The sequence below is a fragment of the Cladosporium halotolerans genome (assembly GCF_011745625.1).
Source record: "Cladosporium halotolerans strain TM138-S3 chromosome Unknown Sca18, whole genome shotgun sequence".
Classification (NCBI taxonomy): Eukaryota; Fungi; Ascomycota; class Dothideomycetes; order Cladosporiales; family Cladosporiaceae; genus Cladosporium; species Cladosporium halotolerans.
In genome coordinates this window covers 184,316-198,933 of record NW_027191469.1, presented here as the reverse complement: position 1 = coordinate 198,933, position 14,618 = coordinate 184,316, and the positions used below count along the sequence as shown (strand labels likewise).

Below are 14,618 nucleotides of genomic sequence, written 5' to 3'. Positions count from 1 at the left end.
TGATTACTCACTCCCCCCAAGCCCACACGTGCGGCTGAACCACTCTCCCGCCCCTACATCTCGCGCGCAATACGAGCGTGGCTTGCAGGCTTGCAGCGCGACACGAATCGGCGTCTCTGGACGACATCCCGGGCCGGCGAGCTGCGGAACATCGAACGGTAGAAACGCCTCAGATGCTTCCCTTTCTTGGTATGTGCAGGTTCGGAGCTTATTGGGGAAGTGTGGACATCTCGGCAGGTCGGATAGTGTTTTGCGAAGCGACGCCACGAGGAGGGAGTCTTTGGGACCTTGCCTGGATGCAGACTCGGCGCCGGGAAGGTTGTGCGCCGGCGGGGCGTGTCGCTACCAGAATTCAATCGTTCGATCGTGGGATTTGGAGAGCTGGAGATGCGGTGCTGTGCAATGCTGTACGAGGTCGGTGTGGTCTGGCTTTGCAGGAGCTCAAGTATGGCGCTGCGAGATCTTTCCGCCCCGGTTTGGGGAGGGTGGTTTGAGGTTCGGCGGCCGAGATCGAACCGACGCGGAGAATAGATTCACGGCATGAATCACGATACGCGGATTGCAAAAGGGGGACAGAGCCCTGTCGTTCAATCTATCACACGCAATGCTGGTAGATTAGGCGCTTGCCTGTTATCGAAGGCAAAGAGCGATTGTCTCGTGGGCGGCCGCTTGACCTGCATCATCTGCGAGACTTCGAGGCCTCGTGCAGGCGGCGAGCGCTGGGCGGTGTCAGCGCTCCAACACCAGCGTCGTCAGCGGCGTGACGCCCGCCGACTCCCACGCGACGACGACAGCGTGTGGCGTGCTCGTGGATCGCCTTCGCTAAGGGACATGCTGAACGTGCGAGACGTGCTATGGGCATGGGCCTTGCGACAACGTCGCCGATCGAGTACATAGGCGCAGGGCGGTGGGCCTGCGAGTGACATCTTACACGCTGTACCCCAGCCACCAGCATCATCTCGACCAGCATTGTCCGGGTTGACACGCTCGACGATGACGCCGAACGGCGCTCGCGCTGCTCACCTGCAGCAGCCATGCTCAGGGCGCCACGCCCACCCAACTGCCGGTCGCCTCGCGATTGGCGTGGCGGAGAGAGTGCAGTGCTGTCGAAAGACACAGCGGTGGTGTAGAGCGCCTCCCGCACGAAAGGCGTCTGCGTGCGAGGAGATGAAACACCGACGTTTTCGCGACTCTTCCCCTCACGCGGGCATAGCATTCGCAATCGCCGTGTGGCTCTGCGCCCCATGGCGGTTTGGCGACTTGTCGTGGTCACGGACGCTGTGAGCATGGACGGACACGCACTCGCCACCGCCGCAGTCATCCACAGTCTGGCATCGTGTTGCGTGGAGTGCGTCGTGACCACCGGCAGTTGGCAGTGCAGGCCACGGAAGATGCAGTCCACGGAAGAGGAGCGTGTTTGCCACTAGGTGCTCTTCCGTGTCTACAAAGCACTGATCCCTACGCGAAGGGGACGACTGGGGACTTACATAGTAGCACGCACACTCCCGCGCATCGTCGCCCTCAACGGCGACACAAGCAGAAGGGCGATCGGCGGCAGACACGTCCAGACCTCGGTCAAAGCTGCCATGCAGGCGATCGCACTCTCTTGACAGGGCTGCGGCGGGCGCTGGCCGGGGGCGATGGCAGGATTAGCCTGACGCCAAACCCTGCGCGAGCCTCTCGAAATAGCTTTGCCTTCTGCCCTCCGCCGACGATTGGGCGTTTGGGACGTGCGAGGCGCTTAAGCCTGCCACATCCTTGCGCCCTCGCCGTCGCCGTCGCCCTCCGCCAAACGCGGCCAAACACCTCACGTCAAAGGCCAGCTCTATTTCCGTGACGGGGCCTCGCCGCACCGCGACCGCCCGCCGTGCTATTGGATATGAACATCCCGCTGCGTCTGGCAAAAGCCCCTTCGCTCCTTTGACTTCCATAGTCCCCTTCCTTTCAGACTCTCAACTGAACCATCTCTACTGCGCTGCTCGATCTCTGCGCCTTGGCCGACCACTCTACGCGCCGTTGTCGAGAGAGACCGCCCTCACGCGCCAACGTCTCACGCCTCTCGTGCCGCCCGTGCTCGCTCCTGGCCATCCTGCTGACCCCACGCTCCTTTGCCGCCCCGACCTATTCTGGACGACGGCCGGATCAGCACCAACTTCCCCAGGCCCGTTGCGCCTCCTGCGCAGATACGAAGTGAAACCAGCCCACCAATCTGGTCCGCTGCCCGTACGCGGCACCCCTCATCCACGACAGAGGCTCAGGCTTAGACTCGCACCCTCAAAACTAACGCCTGCACGCTTGTTCCGCCCCACGAACGCCGTCGTCAGCCCTCCGTCTCTTTGTGCTGCGTGCGGCGCCGGACTCGAGCCCCGCTGAAGCCCTTCATCACGCTCAGAGGGCCGCCTGCACACGCGATCCAGTCCACAAGATCATGCTGGCCTGCATGCCGTCGCAATCACCGCACTCTCTGTCAAGTCACCACACCTCCACTACACCCACGAGCACCATGTCGCTTGCCATTCTGCCGTCGTCGCCTGCGACCTACAGTCAGCCGCCGTTGCTGGCTAGCGCACCGTCGCCATCAAAACGGCCCAAGCTATCGCTGAACACCACTATACTACCACCCGCTTTCGGCAAGAAGACGACGAGCCTGCGATTAGAAACCCTCTCGGCCACTTCACCGACCATCCGCAACACTTTCAGCAACGCCCACGAAGAGGACTCCGGCTTGAAAGCCCCCGGCTCCAGACCCAAGCGACCAACCCTGTCAACCCTCTCGACATCTAACATCCCCACCCACGACGCACCCTCAACCTCACCAACCGCCCAAGACCACCTTGACGCCTCCTCCACCTCGTCAACATCAACCTCATCCACAACCTCCGCAATCTCAACATCAACCATCGACTCCATCCCGCCCCCAGTCCCCTACAAGCTCACCTACAACCTCCCATCAATCCTCTCCAACAGCCCCCTCTCCCGGCCCGCCACGCAGCGCAAAAAGCCCACCAAACCAATGTTCCCCGCCGCGAAGAAAGTCGCCTTCCGCGCGCCCCTGACCGAGGACATCAAAACGGAGAAATACACCCTCCGCCATTCCGACATCGACTCCTCCATGTCCACCATCTCCACGCTCGAGCTCTCGCCCCCGTCGCCGGATAAAGAACCTTCTCAACCCGCGGAGCAATCCTCATCACCATCCTCAGCGCGCAATCCTGAGGACAAGCCCGCCGCAGACCAAAAACAAGAATCCTACGCCCCCAAGCCCAAACCCAACCGCCCCTTCCCGCCCCGCACGGGCGACAAGCGCGACTCGTCCGACGAGGAGGACGACAGCGACGCGTGTCCCGCGACGCCTGTGGCGGGGCGCAAGAAGCGGCATCGCGAGTGGGTGTGGACGCTGGGGCCGATTGGGGGCGAGAAAGCGGCGGAGGGGAAAGAGGAAGAGGGTAGGGAGGATTCTGTCGTGGGGCGATGAGATGTTTGGTCAACGATTAGATACATGGTGTGAAGAAACTGGATATTAAGAGACGGGGGTTGGACTGGACTTTAGCGTTGCATGGGATGGCGTTTGCTGGCGGTGACTGGTGGTATGGAGGCTTTTTTTTTCCTTTTCATGATGAGAATACGTGATACCCTGATGGCATGAGATAAGATAGCATAACATAATTTTAGAACGGTGAGGTCGGATCATTATGACCTTTGCCAATTCGGTTTATTTTGATGTGCTTGCGTTCTTCCTGGCTGCTGATGATGAGACTTTGCATACTTCGAATGTAGATATAGGTCAGGTTTGTGATGATCTGAGATCTCTACCGGTCGTAAGCTGACGGATGTCACTCAGATTGCGGATAACTCGTTGAATTCCCTATGTGGTAACTTTCCAACATGATATGAACCTGATCCCGTCTAACAGGTATGCGTATGTCTCGGGTTCGGTGTCTGTTGATAAGCCGAGCCGAAGGTACCATGTTTGTGCAAATATCTGATCCTGACCCGACTCTGACGCCAAATATGCAGAGCCCGAAACGACGAAGAGCATCAAGTTTCCCAGAGGCATTCAACGTGCTACCATCTCCTGCAAGCCCCCAGTATCGATGTATCCCTCGGAGAGCTTCGATTACATGATTGGATTCCTGGGCTGCTGATAGTGTATTAGGGAACGCAACGCGACAAGTTTCTCCGAGGCAGTCAAGGTGCTACCATCTCCTGCAGACTCCTATTATCGATGAATCACCCGGAGAGCATTGATTATCATGCTTAGATTGCGCGAATCCAAAGAGCGGTTGAATAATGGGTATTTGCACGCGTAGTCAACTTCTCGCCAGCTCAGCCCCAGGAATCCGCGCGCTCGACGTCACTTCATCGTGCAGCGTGAAGGATCAACGGAAGATCTACGTTCGTTTGATGAAAAACATTTAGAAGTGCTTCCGTTTGCATTCTCGATCATTAGCTAGACAAACAAACAAACTCGACTCGAGTCTTGCGCTTGAGGAGACTAACAACGTTCCCAAGCCCATAGGCCCTTCAGAACAAACAAAAATCAAGCCTCCTGCTCCATCGACTGCCCCTCCACGTCCTCCTTGGCCTCCTGGACCAACTTCGCCTTGATCGCCTCCTTGAGCGCCATTTCCGCCTCGGCTTCGTTGAAAACGTTGACGTGCTGCAGGATCATCTTCTTCACCTCCTTCGCGTCGCCCGTATCCATCTCCAGCTGGTCGTCCATGGTGGCGTTGAACGCCAGGCGCGCCGTCCTGCGCGGGTGGGTGGTGTCCTCGTCGGTGCTCTTCGCGTAATCGAAGCCCATGCGCTCCGCGCGGTACAGGAACATGTCCATCTGCTTGTGCTTCCACAGGAGGACGAGGAAGGGCTTGCGGATTGCGCCGAAGAGGGCGCGCAGGTCGTGGGTTGTTAGGGTCGCGTCGTTGATGAGCGGACCGACGATGGCTTCGGTGCGCTGGCTCGTGTTTGTGAGCGCTTCGTGCGCGTCGTTGTAGGCGCGGGCGCGCGGGGTGGTGGTGGCGGGCGTGGTGGTGCTGGCCATTGTTGCGGTGGTGGTGGTGGTTTGTTGGTGTGGGTGGGTGGGTGGTTGTGTCGTGGGAGGTTGGGAGCGGAGAAGTTCGAGTGAAAAGTCCAGAGCGGGCTGCGCGTAGGTGCGGGTATTTGCGCTTCTTTCACTCTGAGCTGTCAATGTGCTCTTCGGTGGAGTGGGACGTGACAGCTGATTCTGGTGGCGATGGCAGCTGCGCGTGGCTCAATTTCGAAGCTGAGAGTGAACGAAGCATGTGATGCCGATTGATCGATCCACAAGCAATAGTCGCAGTCACATCCGGTTGTGAGTATCACGTGTGGCGATGAGGTTCACATGCGTTTTCGCTCCCCAACGACACTTCTCCATCTTCGTTTACCCCGTGTTCATGCTCTTGCTGACAGCACCTCAATGGCCGTACTCCCATCGCGTTCACCTGAAGATCATGGAGGTTCTTATCCACACTTATACCATTGCTGCCGCAACGACCGTCAAGCTCATCTTTTCAAGGATTACGCTATCGTTCGGGAGCGCTCGCCGTCACTTGCCAACGTCGACGTGTTTCTAACCTTTCACATATTAGCTCTGCGTCGTTCGATCATTGACACCGCTCTCCCCCTCGCCTACTACTTGGATGTGCGCTGACCCGCTGACAGCAGCTTCACGGGAATCGAGATGCTTGTCGAATATTCTTGAGCAAAGGCCCACGATTCTATGGCTAATTAGCCCAATCCAGGGTCAGAACGAGCAGAGGCAGCGGTAGGCGAGACAACTGCAAACAAAGACCCACTTCTTTGCGAACCGCTACTCACCAAACCGGCCACGAAGACAGGAGATAACAAATGCTGCAACAGTCACTGCTCCACAGCCGTACATATATCGTCGCACAGGGGGGTCAGCCGGCATGAGCGATGGGAATCGTCTTCGAGCTGGAATGGCTGCCCAGTGTTCCACGGAGGGCATTGAGGCCTTTGCAAATACTTTCAGGCCTTCCTCTGGACGTTCCGAAAGCGCAAGGCAGAAGAAGCTCTTTCGGTTTCATTCACTTAAATTCAGGGACTGCGCCGTGTTTGCCATGGTCGTCGAGAATTTGGGAATAGCGCTTTGTTGGGTCTTGATTGCACATTCCTTGATGAACAAGGGCTTACTCTGCACTTCTTTGGCTCTCTGGAAGGTCAGGGTAAGGGACGGTGCTGATTGTCATCATTTGCTGCATTCAAGCGCGGGTGAAGCGAAAATGTCCTGCGTTGCTGTCTGCTCACCATCATGGTAGAGAATGGAAACGGCGATGAGCCACCATAGCGAACGAAGGTAAGCTCATGCCACATACCTCGCATCTTGCATCGTCTTCACCTTCACTTCCGTCATCCCATTCGTCATGCACTGCATCTACTACCATAGGCGCTTGCTGCTCGTCACCGTGCTCTTGCTTTAGCCCGACATCGGCGACGACCTCGCTCGGCGTGCTTGAGTCGTCGTGATCAGTTACTCTGAAGTCTTTGAGCACATCCTCCTGTCTTCTGAACATATTGCTGATATCCCTGCCGTTCGCGGTCTTGCTGTTCCCAGCAGTCTCCGCCATATTAGTGACGGCAAGATTCACCAGGCTTAGATTCCAGCCGGCTTTTTCAGGATGCAGCTTGCGGAACATGCCGACAAGACACTCTTTGACAAGCTTGTCCGCTAAGCTCTCTATGCTTTCGCCAAGAGCGAAAATGAAGTTGGGAAGAGGGGCAGAGTGAGAGATTCTCTTGAAGGACCGGGGGCGGGTGCCATCTGGAAGCATGGCCTGTCGCGGACGTGTTGTCAGGCGAATCGTTTTTGGATGGGCCAGCCACTTTTTTCCATCGGTTGAGGGCGCTCTTGTCTCGTCCGGGTCGTCTTCGGACGGGACTGGCTCGAACTGCTCGTCAGAACCGAGGAGATCGATTCTCATGCGAGTGATGAGGCTCTTCGCCAGAATATTCAATTCTCGAAGGACCTCAGGCAAAGTGTCCAAGCGAATGTAGCTGTCCTCAATACTGATCTGACGTGGCACTGTCCGCATCTGACTGACTTCAGAATCGTCGATGGCATGCAGGAGACACCACACTTTGTAGCCGATGCCGTGCTGGGAGCCAGGTCCAGCAAGCAGCTTTTCCAGCATTTCAGAATTCACATCCGGGCACTCTCTGACCATGCCGACAGTGACGCGCTCTTTCGTTCCGCCGTACACGAGGCCTTGGTCGAAGTCGGCGGGACGATGGAGTAGATGTTCCCTGAGCTTTTGGGCGAGCTTGAAGCCAATACCGGGCACTTTACCAATCTCGTGGTCGGCCAGAAAAGCCATTGCGTGGCTGCCATGGTCGCCAGATGTGTTCGGGTTCGGCATTAGTGTCGTCTGGTCTTTCGGCTTGTGAAGGTTACCGACGAGCTTAGACAGGAGCTTGTTGGTAGCGATACCGACAGTCGCCGTATAGCCCTTGTGCTGCTCCAGCGCATGGCGCACGAATATTGCAAGATGACTGCCCAGACGAAGCCTGAGCGTTGCCTCGTCCACCGCTTCTGCCGAAGGGAAGCTGTAGTCCTTTGGATAGGTGTGCCCAGTGACAGCGGTCGCATCAAAGTCGAACCCAACCGTAGGATCATCCCGCGAGACTTGGAAAAAGGAGTGTTCAAGGTCGTTTTTGTTCAAGATTTCCATGTTGTAATCGACCATGTCGGTGACATCCAGCCAGACCTCGTCAAACCCCAGCCGCTCCACCTTGCCGTTCCAGGTATAGGCCTCGATGAATTTGTACAGTTCCTTGCTGGCATCTCGGAACCGGCTGATGTCCTCTCCAAGCTCTATTATCACTTCCGGGCATATGCGCTTCGCGTCGCGGATGAGCTGGAGCTTGTGCAGGCCTCGACGGCGGGCTTCATAGTTGCACGTAACGATGATCTGTTTCTGCTGTACAGCGAACGGTAGGGCTTTGAGGCTTGGATTCTTTGCTTCGAAAACGGCTGCATAGAAGCAGTCGTAGTCCTGCACGTGGGACAGTCAGCATGGGGTTGGGTGGTCTGGACGGTTTCTCAAACGCTTACAAAGTGAATTATCACCCTCCCTTCTTTGCGTGAAGGTATCTTCCTGGTATCCATATCCTCTTCATGGTAGCATGCAACGCGTCAGCAGTGTTCAGATGGGCTTCTCGAAAAGGTGAAGGAAGGTCGTTTGTCCACACGTCCGGTCTTTTGGTCGCCGAGCTTCGCAGCTTGCCTGTCTCGGATCGCAGATAAGATTGAAAAGTCCCCAATATTTTGCACAACTTCCGACATAGGCATTACAACCTGCACATCGCAAGGAATGAAATAGGAGGATGGTGATTTATTTCAGCTTCACTCGTGGCTTCAGGTCGAGCTATACTGTTTAGATCATGTTTCGATTGCTAATGTACATCTATATGACACGGAGGGTACGGCTCCAGGTGACAACCGTTCTGATCCCTCGAGCGGATACTAAGTTGAGACGTCAGATTTAAAGCTGCTCTACTTTCTTTTGTTGCGTTGCTTCGATTCCTTGCGTGGCCTGTATTTTCTGAGCCGCCTCAAATTCATGAGCCCCTTTGAGCCTAACCTGAAGCTGACTCTTCTCGTTGATCATCTCCTTCATCTGTTTGTTGACTTCCTGCTTATAAAGCTTCTCTAGCAACGGGGAGGCCGCTGCCATTTCACGAGTCACTCTGAATTGCTGCATCTGGCTGATGAACGGCTTTTCAGTGACCTGCTGCCCGGGCTGGACTGCTCCTTCATCGCCCACTTCAGGACTCTGCTTGCGGCGCCGGCTTCTTATGCGCGGAGGCCTCTCACCGGCGGCCGCAGCTTTCTCAGCCCGTGCAGCACGCTCAGCTCTCACGGCATCGCGCCGAGCAAGCCCAGCCTCAATTTCTTCTTCCATAAGGACTTTTTCCAACCTTGCTCTGACTTCATCGAATCCCCCCTCCATCATCTGATCCCGCCAGCGCTCTGCGGCCCGAAGATTTGCTTTTGTTGGTCGCTTCTCCGAGTTGAGAGTGGAGGGCACCAGCGACCGCCAGCCTTGATCGGTCAACATGATGTATTGTCTGTGACCAACACGGAACCGCAAAGGCGGTAGATCCTTCGACTGCTCGACCTGGAAGACGTCGTCCTCAGCCAAAACCTCGGAGACCAGCGGTGCAGGCTCAGCTTCGGGGTCTGCGTTCTCGTCGATTGTGAGTTCTGCGATCTCGGCGTCGGGCGTAGAGGCCTCGCGGACAGCCTCTGCATCCTCTTCCATGACGCTGAATTCTTCCTCGCTGGCCGGCAAGCCCAGAGCCTCGCGCTCAGCGGCGAAACGCTTCTTAACAGCCGGGGTTTGCATGATTGCCCATCGTAGCCACCAACCACTCTCGCCGAGTTCCTTGATCCTAGCTTCCTTCTCTCCAAGTAGATACTCGTCCAGACCTCCGAGCTTGTCGATTGTTCTGAGAACTCTAGAGCTGACTTTAATCTGTACATGTCTGTTCAGGGATTTGGAAAAAAGGCGCTTCGACAAGATGTTGGGGCGCCATGATCGTCTGCTCTTGTTCTCCTTCCTAGAGACCTTGTTGCCAAATCGAATTCGCTGTCCACCGTAAAGACCTTTGCGAGACTGCTTGTAGACTGAGGGCGGGCCGTAGGGGTACCGGGGAACGGTGTCGCCGAGAATCTCGTGGTGGTTGCCTTCCCACTGAAGACCTGCAAGACGTGGTGTCGATGTGGAGAATGCCCTCCTCGCTGGGGCGAGGATGCCAGGGCGGCGAAGGAGAGCTGACATAGCGACCGACTGCTCTCACTCCAGTGTGCGAGAATACGGCGCTCGCAGTCTGATGGGTAGAGAGATGCCGAGAAGTCGTGTGCTTGTAGACCTTCGACGGCGCTCTACTTTCCAATGCGCTTCAGATGCGGCTCGCGGAGGTGCCTCGCTGGTTCCGCACAAAGTCCAGGAGGCTACATGACTCGTGTGCGAACATGCGAACGCCTTTTGGGATCACTTCACTTGCATGAGCATAGGAAAAGGCAGCAAATCACATCTCCATATACGACGAAAATGGGCTCCTCTTCGCTACCGCAGCGCATGCGCAAGCTGCAAACTAAGCTCCTCGCCATCCGTCTCGGCTCTGGCGCATTCATTCTGCCAAAGGACATCAAGAAGATACACCTGCGCTTTGCGCCGAACATGAATGGTGGACACATGGGCCCTAGGTATGCAGAGCTGATGCGTATATACGCTTGATCATAATTTGACATCAATTGCAGAAAGTTCTGGCGCCACGAGCTCGTCCGCCTGAAGTTCCACAACCCAGCGATCCCCATGACCATCGACCGAACCGCCGCGCAAGACGAGAAGGCCATTCTCAGCGTCCACTACACTAACGATTCCGCACCTCAAACCTCGTCATCCGCGACATCCTCACCCGCCGCCCGCGACAGCACGACCAAGAATACCACGCCTTCAGTAGCCGCCCCCTCGGACCGTGTGGAGACGATCAACATGACCAACTTCAACAACTCACAAATCCTTGACGCGCTCGTCCAACTGACTAAGGCATATCCTGTGGAGCCTACAGCGCAGGACAAGGAGGAGCTGGCGACACTGGAAGAGCAACGAGTGAGGAGCGCTGCGGCTGCGAAGTTGAGTGCTGAGGTCCGGGCGAGACAGAAGAGGGAGAAGGAGCTGCTCGAGCAGGCCAGGGGTGAAATGGCTGCTTAGTGGACCGGAGACATTTGAAATTGCAGATGGTGCATAGCATGGCGTTTTTGAGGAAAATCAGGGTTTGGGGGAATTACTTTTGCGAACAAATGTAGATATGCTGGCTGTACAATACAATCTCGACTGTACGAGTACTTATCATGATCCGGCCTTTATTTTCGTGAAAATTGTGGCTTTCAACGCGCAAAATGGGAATCAAATCTGCCTTCACGATGCCGCCAGGCCTTTCCACCAAGCAACCGCGCCAAACACGAAGATAACAACCATAGCATCAGCCACAATCGTGGTGTAGATCGTAGAGTACCTTCCGATCGTGCGGATCATCTGCGCCCAGGGTTCAGGCACGAAGCCGCTATTCGCGATAGTCGCCAAAATGCCGCTCCCTTGCAGCTGACCTTTCTCCATGAAATATCTTGACGTTTGCAGAATGAGCTCCGTGGTTGCGAATATGAGAAACGGTCTCGATCCAAGCCCGTAGCCAGCATCCTGGACGAATACATCCTCGGTCCTGGCGAGCTTCGACCCGCTGAAGGTAGTGGTAAGCGTGATGTAGACGGCAATGACCAAAGCTGACAGGGCGTGCACGATCCTCCAGAGGTACGCCGAGCTGTTAACCGGCTGCTGCTGGCCGCCTCCCATTCCACCACCTCCCATCATCGTGCTAAGCATCTGTGCCATCTGCGGAATCTCCTGAGGCATAGCGTTCGGATCATTCGGGTCCTGCCCAGGCTGCATGCCCATAAGCTGCTGCATCATCTTCATCATGGGATCCTCCTCGCCGCCGCCCTGAGCCTGGTTCTGCTGCGCCTGCTGAGCTTGCATCTGCATCATAGCCTGCATGAGCGGGTCGCCCTGCTGAGGAGCGCTCTCTCTGGGTGTTCCAGTCTGCGAGACATTCTTCGAGGTATACGGGTGGTCCGAAATGTCGACTTCCTCCGGGTCGTCCACGGTGGCAGGCTTGGGAGCAGCCGGTGCGACAGTCGGTCCTCCTAGAGCTTCGTCGGGCGGTGCGACACCGCCGTTCAAGCCTTTGATCTTTGCCAGACGCTCCTCGCCTGTTGCGGCCATTTTGGCATTTCGTTTTTCGCGGCGCAGGCGTGCGGCTTTTTGGTTTGGGGTCTCGTTCTCGGGGACATCGTTGCCCGTCGTCGCCGCAGTTTCGGCCATGTTGGTTGTGTGGGAGCGGGTCTGTTGGCCTAGAGAGTGGTGTGTTGACTTCGCGTGGCCTAGATCGCGAAAGTGGGATGTGTGACTGCGAGTGTGAGGTCATTCCAGGGAAACTGCTCGGCAGCTTCCGTATGCTGCAGATGGGCGAAGTACAAGAACAAACACATCAGCATGCATGTACCATTCACCTTTTTCATTTAATTTGGTCTCAGTTGCTATTTCTCGTCTGACTGAGCTATACGTCTTCAATCGGGAAAAAGGAGCCAGCAGGCCTCGTAATGATCAACGTTTATCAAGCTGAATGCCTGATGATTTCGATTTCGGTCGAGAGATGAGCCATCGTGAGCATTAAATGTCCGTCACTCTGAGAAGCATCAAACGGCCATACAAGACGCTTCTTCAGTTCGAATACGGCGATTACTTGTATTCTTCGTTCATCGCGCTGAAGACTCAGGGCCGCCTTTTGCTCGGCCAGACGTGTCGTTTAACTCCATATCAACGATCTTTCACCGTAATGCCGCGAGGACGAGGTCCAAGAAAGCCACCGGTGCAGAAAAAGCCTCCTTTGACGCATTTCTTGTGCCTACCACTAGTCACTGCTGCTTCCAAGCCTCAGCTTGAGGCTAGCCTGCAGTCATTCCGCGACGATGTTTCATTCAATGAATCAACTCAGACGGACGAACCCAGTCCTACACTCGAAGGCTCTACGAACGATGTAAACCAGGCAGCAACGCGAATCCATCCGAAAGCAATCAGACCAGTCGGTGTACTGCACTGCACTCTCGGCGTAATGAGCCTCAATGAAGAACAACTAAACGAAGCGATCACCTTGCTAAAAAGCATCGACGTCGAAAACCTCCTCTCAACTGCCGCAGCCGCCTCAAACCCCGAATTCCCCAACACCCAACCAACAGATCAGACCGATCCCCCGTCTTCCCTCTCGACCGCGATCTCCCCTCCCCCAACAGCCCCCAAACCCCTCCGCATCGACCTCAAATCCCTAACCTCCATGCACGCCCCCCGGTCCACCTCAATCCTCTACACGGCCCCCGCCGACCCCTCCCTACGCCTGCACCCCTTCTGCCTCGCCCTCCAATCCCTCTTCCGCGCCCAGAACCTCCTCGTCCCGGACTCCCGCCCGCTGAAACTGCACGCGACGCTGGTGAACACGATCTACGCCAAAGGCCGCGGGAGGGGCAGCGGGCACGGGCCGGACGCGAACGCGCTGCTGAAGTTTGACGCGAGGGGGTTGTTGGAGAGGTATGAGGGGTGCGTGTGGGCGGCGGGAGTTGTGCTGGATCGCGTGGCGATTTGTGAGATGGGGGCGAGGAAAGTGGTTGGGGAGGGTGGGGTGGTGCTGGGGGAGGAGTATGTGGAGGTTGCGAGCGTGGGGTTGCCGAGGGGTTGAGGGGATTGTGAGACATGTGTGCGTGTTTGAGGTTGAGACTCGGGAGGACTCTCTATGTTGCTGTTCGAATGGGTCGGGCATGCTGTTGTGGAGAACGGAAGGCACGTCATCCGCATGGTGAGAGCAAATCGTCAGAAGAAGGGAACACCTGTGGTATCTTGGAAAGATTACAAACTTTTCATTCGACATCTCAATATTTCAATAGATAAGCGGTCTGTAGACCTCTAAGATCCAAGGATATAACGCAGTATACAGAGTGTTCGTGTGCGTCCGAACAAGACGCCCGTGCTTGCTCAGCACTGGGCGAGGCGTGTTTCCTACGCCTGAACAGAGGTGTGAAGCTGTTTGATTATCCAAAAATAGGCTGCCTTGCGCGGATGCTCATTCGAGCACTTTACTGGCGAGCGGCGGGAGCAGCGGCGGGAGCACCACCAGCACCAGCGCCGCTGCGGCGAGCTGCCTGTCTGCCCCTAGAGAATTGTTAGCGTGCGCGAAAATGCTAAGAAGCTTTAAGGAACGCTTACATGATGTTCCTGCTGATGAAGCTGACACCGATCATGAAAGCCCAGCTGGGGATCTTGGAGAAGCCCCAGATAGCGTAGCCGATGGGAAGGTTGAGGCCGTACTCAGCGAGCGGGCCGTTGAACGGGTGGAAGAAACCCTCGTAAGGCTCGGTCTCCTTGTACTTCTCTTCAAGGTGGATGGCAGCGACCTCCGGGGCGGAGATGGTGGTGCGGTTGGTGTAGATGTAGCGGACGGTGGTGACCGGGGTGGTCTGGTCGGGGAGCGGCTGCGGCACCTGAATGTGCATAACCTTGGGCGGGCTGACGGACCAGCCGTTGCAGAGAGGCCCGTCGGTCTCACAGTTCAGGTAGGCGAGGTTGGGCGGGTTGGGGGTCGCGGACAAGAGGGCCACAGAGCCGTTGAAGGCGGACTCGGCGCGCTGGCACATGCCGAAGCAGCTGTTGTTGCCGCCGGTCACGAAGACCATCCATTCCTCAATGCCAGGGGTGGCCGTCGCGGCGCCGGGCTTGATGAGCTCCTTGTGGTTGTCGATGGTCAGGCGCTGGACCTGGACGTCGGCGACCTTGGCGGTGGCAGCATCGACGGGGTTCGGGATCGACTCGACGGAGGGCGCAGAGGGAATGGCAGAAGAGACGGTCTCAGAAGCCTGCGCGAACCAGCCCTTCACCTGGTCAAGGATAGGGATCTGCTGCGCGACCGAGAGGGCCGGCAGAGCCAGAACGACGGCAGAGGCGCGCATTGTGGCGTGTATTGTGCGTGGG

The 14,618-nt window shown here is 56.7% G+C and overlaps 8 protein-coding genes across 8 annotated transcripts; 3 read left to right on the top strand and 5 right to left on the bottom strand.

Annotated features, from left to right (window-relative positions):
* Nucleotides 1-2,503: 2,503 nt before the first annotated feature.
* Nucleotides 2,504-3,475, top strand: WHR41_06002 (uncharacterized protein; the record flags this gene model as incomplete). Its single annotated transcript, XM_069374607.1, has 1 exon — nt 2,504-3,475. The coding sequence occupies one exon, from the start codon at nt 2,504-2,506 to the stop codon at nt 3,473-3,475; it is 972 nt and encodes a 323-aa protein (XP_069228667.1).
* A 1,065-nt stretch (nt 3,476-4,540) lies between these two features.
* On the bottom strand, nt 4,541-5,041 carry WHR41_06001 (uncharacterized protein; the record flags this gene model as incomplete). Its single annotated transcript, XM_069374606.1, has 1 exon — nt 4,541-5,041. The coding sequence occupies one exon, from the start codon at nt 5,039-5,041 to the stop codon at nt 4,541-4,543; it is 501 nt and encodes a 166-aa protein (XP_069228666.1).
* Nucleotides 5,042-6,290: 1,249 nt separating this feature from the next.
* On the bottom strand, nt 6,291-8,198 carry WHR41_06000 (uncharacterized protein; the record flags this gene model as incomplete). Its single annotated transcript, XM_069374605.1, has 2 exons — nt 8,093-8,198; nt 6,291-8,033 (listed from the first exon to the last, which is right to left on the bottom strand). Exons 1-2 carry the CDS (start codon nt 8,144-8,146, stop codon nt 6,291-6,293), a joined length of 1,797 nt encoding a protein of 598 aa, XP_069228665.1. The 5' UTR covers nt 8,147-8,198.
* Nucleotides 8,199-8,522: 324 nt separating this feature from the next.
* Nucleotides 8,523-9,821, bottom strand: WHR41_05999 (mitochondrial 54S ribosomal protein bL28m; the record flags this gene model as incomplete). Its single annotated transcript, XM_069374604.1, has 1 exon — nt 8,523-9,821. The coding sequence occupies one exon, from the start codon at nt 9,819-9,821 to the stop codon at nt 8,523-8,525; it is 1,299 nt and encodes a 432-aa protein (XP_069228721.1).
* A 158-nt stretch (nt 9,822-9,979) lies between these two features.
* Nucleotides 9,980-10,901, top strand: WHR41_05998 (mitochondrial 54S ribosomal protein mL61). Its single transcript, XM_069374603.1, has 2 exons — nt 9,980-10,249; nt 10,304-10,901. Exons 1-2 carry the CDS (start codon nt 9,999-10,001, stop codon nt 10,755-10,757), a joined length of 705 nt encoding a protein of 234 aa, XP_069228788.1. The 5' UTR covers nt 9,980-9,998; the 3' UTR covers nt 10,758-10,901.
* A 63-nt stretch (nt 10,902-10,964) lies between these two features.
* On the bottom strand, nt 10,965-11,924 carry WHR41_05997 (uncharacterized protein; the record flags this gene model as incomplete). The annotated part of the gene is made up of 1 exon (XM_069374602.1): nt 10,965-11,924. The coding sequence occupies one exon, from the start codon at nt 11,922-11,924 to the stop codon at nt 10,965-10,967; it is 960 nt and encodes a 319-aa protein (XP_069228713.1).
* Nucleotides 11,925-12,438: 514 nt separating this feature from the next.
* WHR41_05996 (uncharacterized protein) lies at nt 12,439-13,332 on the top strand (the record flags this gene model as incomplete). Its single annotated transcript, XM_069374601.1, has 1 exon — nt 12,439-13,332. One exon carries the CDS (start codon nt 12,439-12,441, stop codon nt 13,330-13,332), a length of 894 nt encoding a protein of 297 aa, XP_069228714.1.
* Nucleotides 13,333-13,486: 154 nt separating this feature from the next.
* Nucleotides 13,487-14,596, bottom strand: WHR41_05995 (uncharacterized protein; the record flags this gene model as incomplete). Its single annotated transcript, XM_069374600.1, has 2 exons — nt 13,487-13,802; nt 13,857-14,596. The coding sequence occupies 2 exons, from the start codon at nt 14,594-14,596 to the stop codon at nt 13,727-13,729; spliced, it is 816 nt and encodes a 271-aa protein (XP_069228715.1). The 3' UTR covers nt 13,487-13,726.
* Between the last annotated feature and the right edge of the window lie 22 nt (nt 14,597-14,618).

What these genes read in the sequence shown, in the direction of transcription:
- WHR41_05998 (XM_069374603.1), top strand. Translation starts at nt 9,999, where the DNA reads ATGACTCGTGTGCGAACATGCGAACGCCTTTTGGGATCACTTCACTTG. An exon ending in GGTGGACACATGGGCCCTAG is followed by an intron (nt 10,250 to 10,303) that starts GTATGCAGAGCT and finishes CATCAATTGCAG; the next exon opens with AAAGTTCTGGCGCCACGAGC.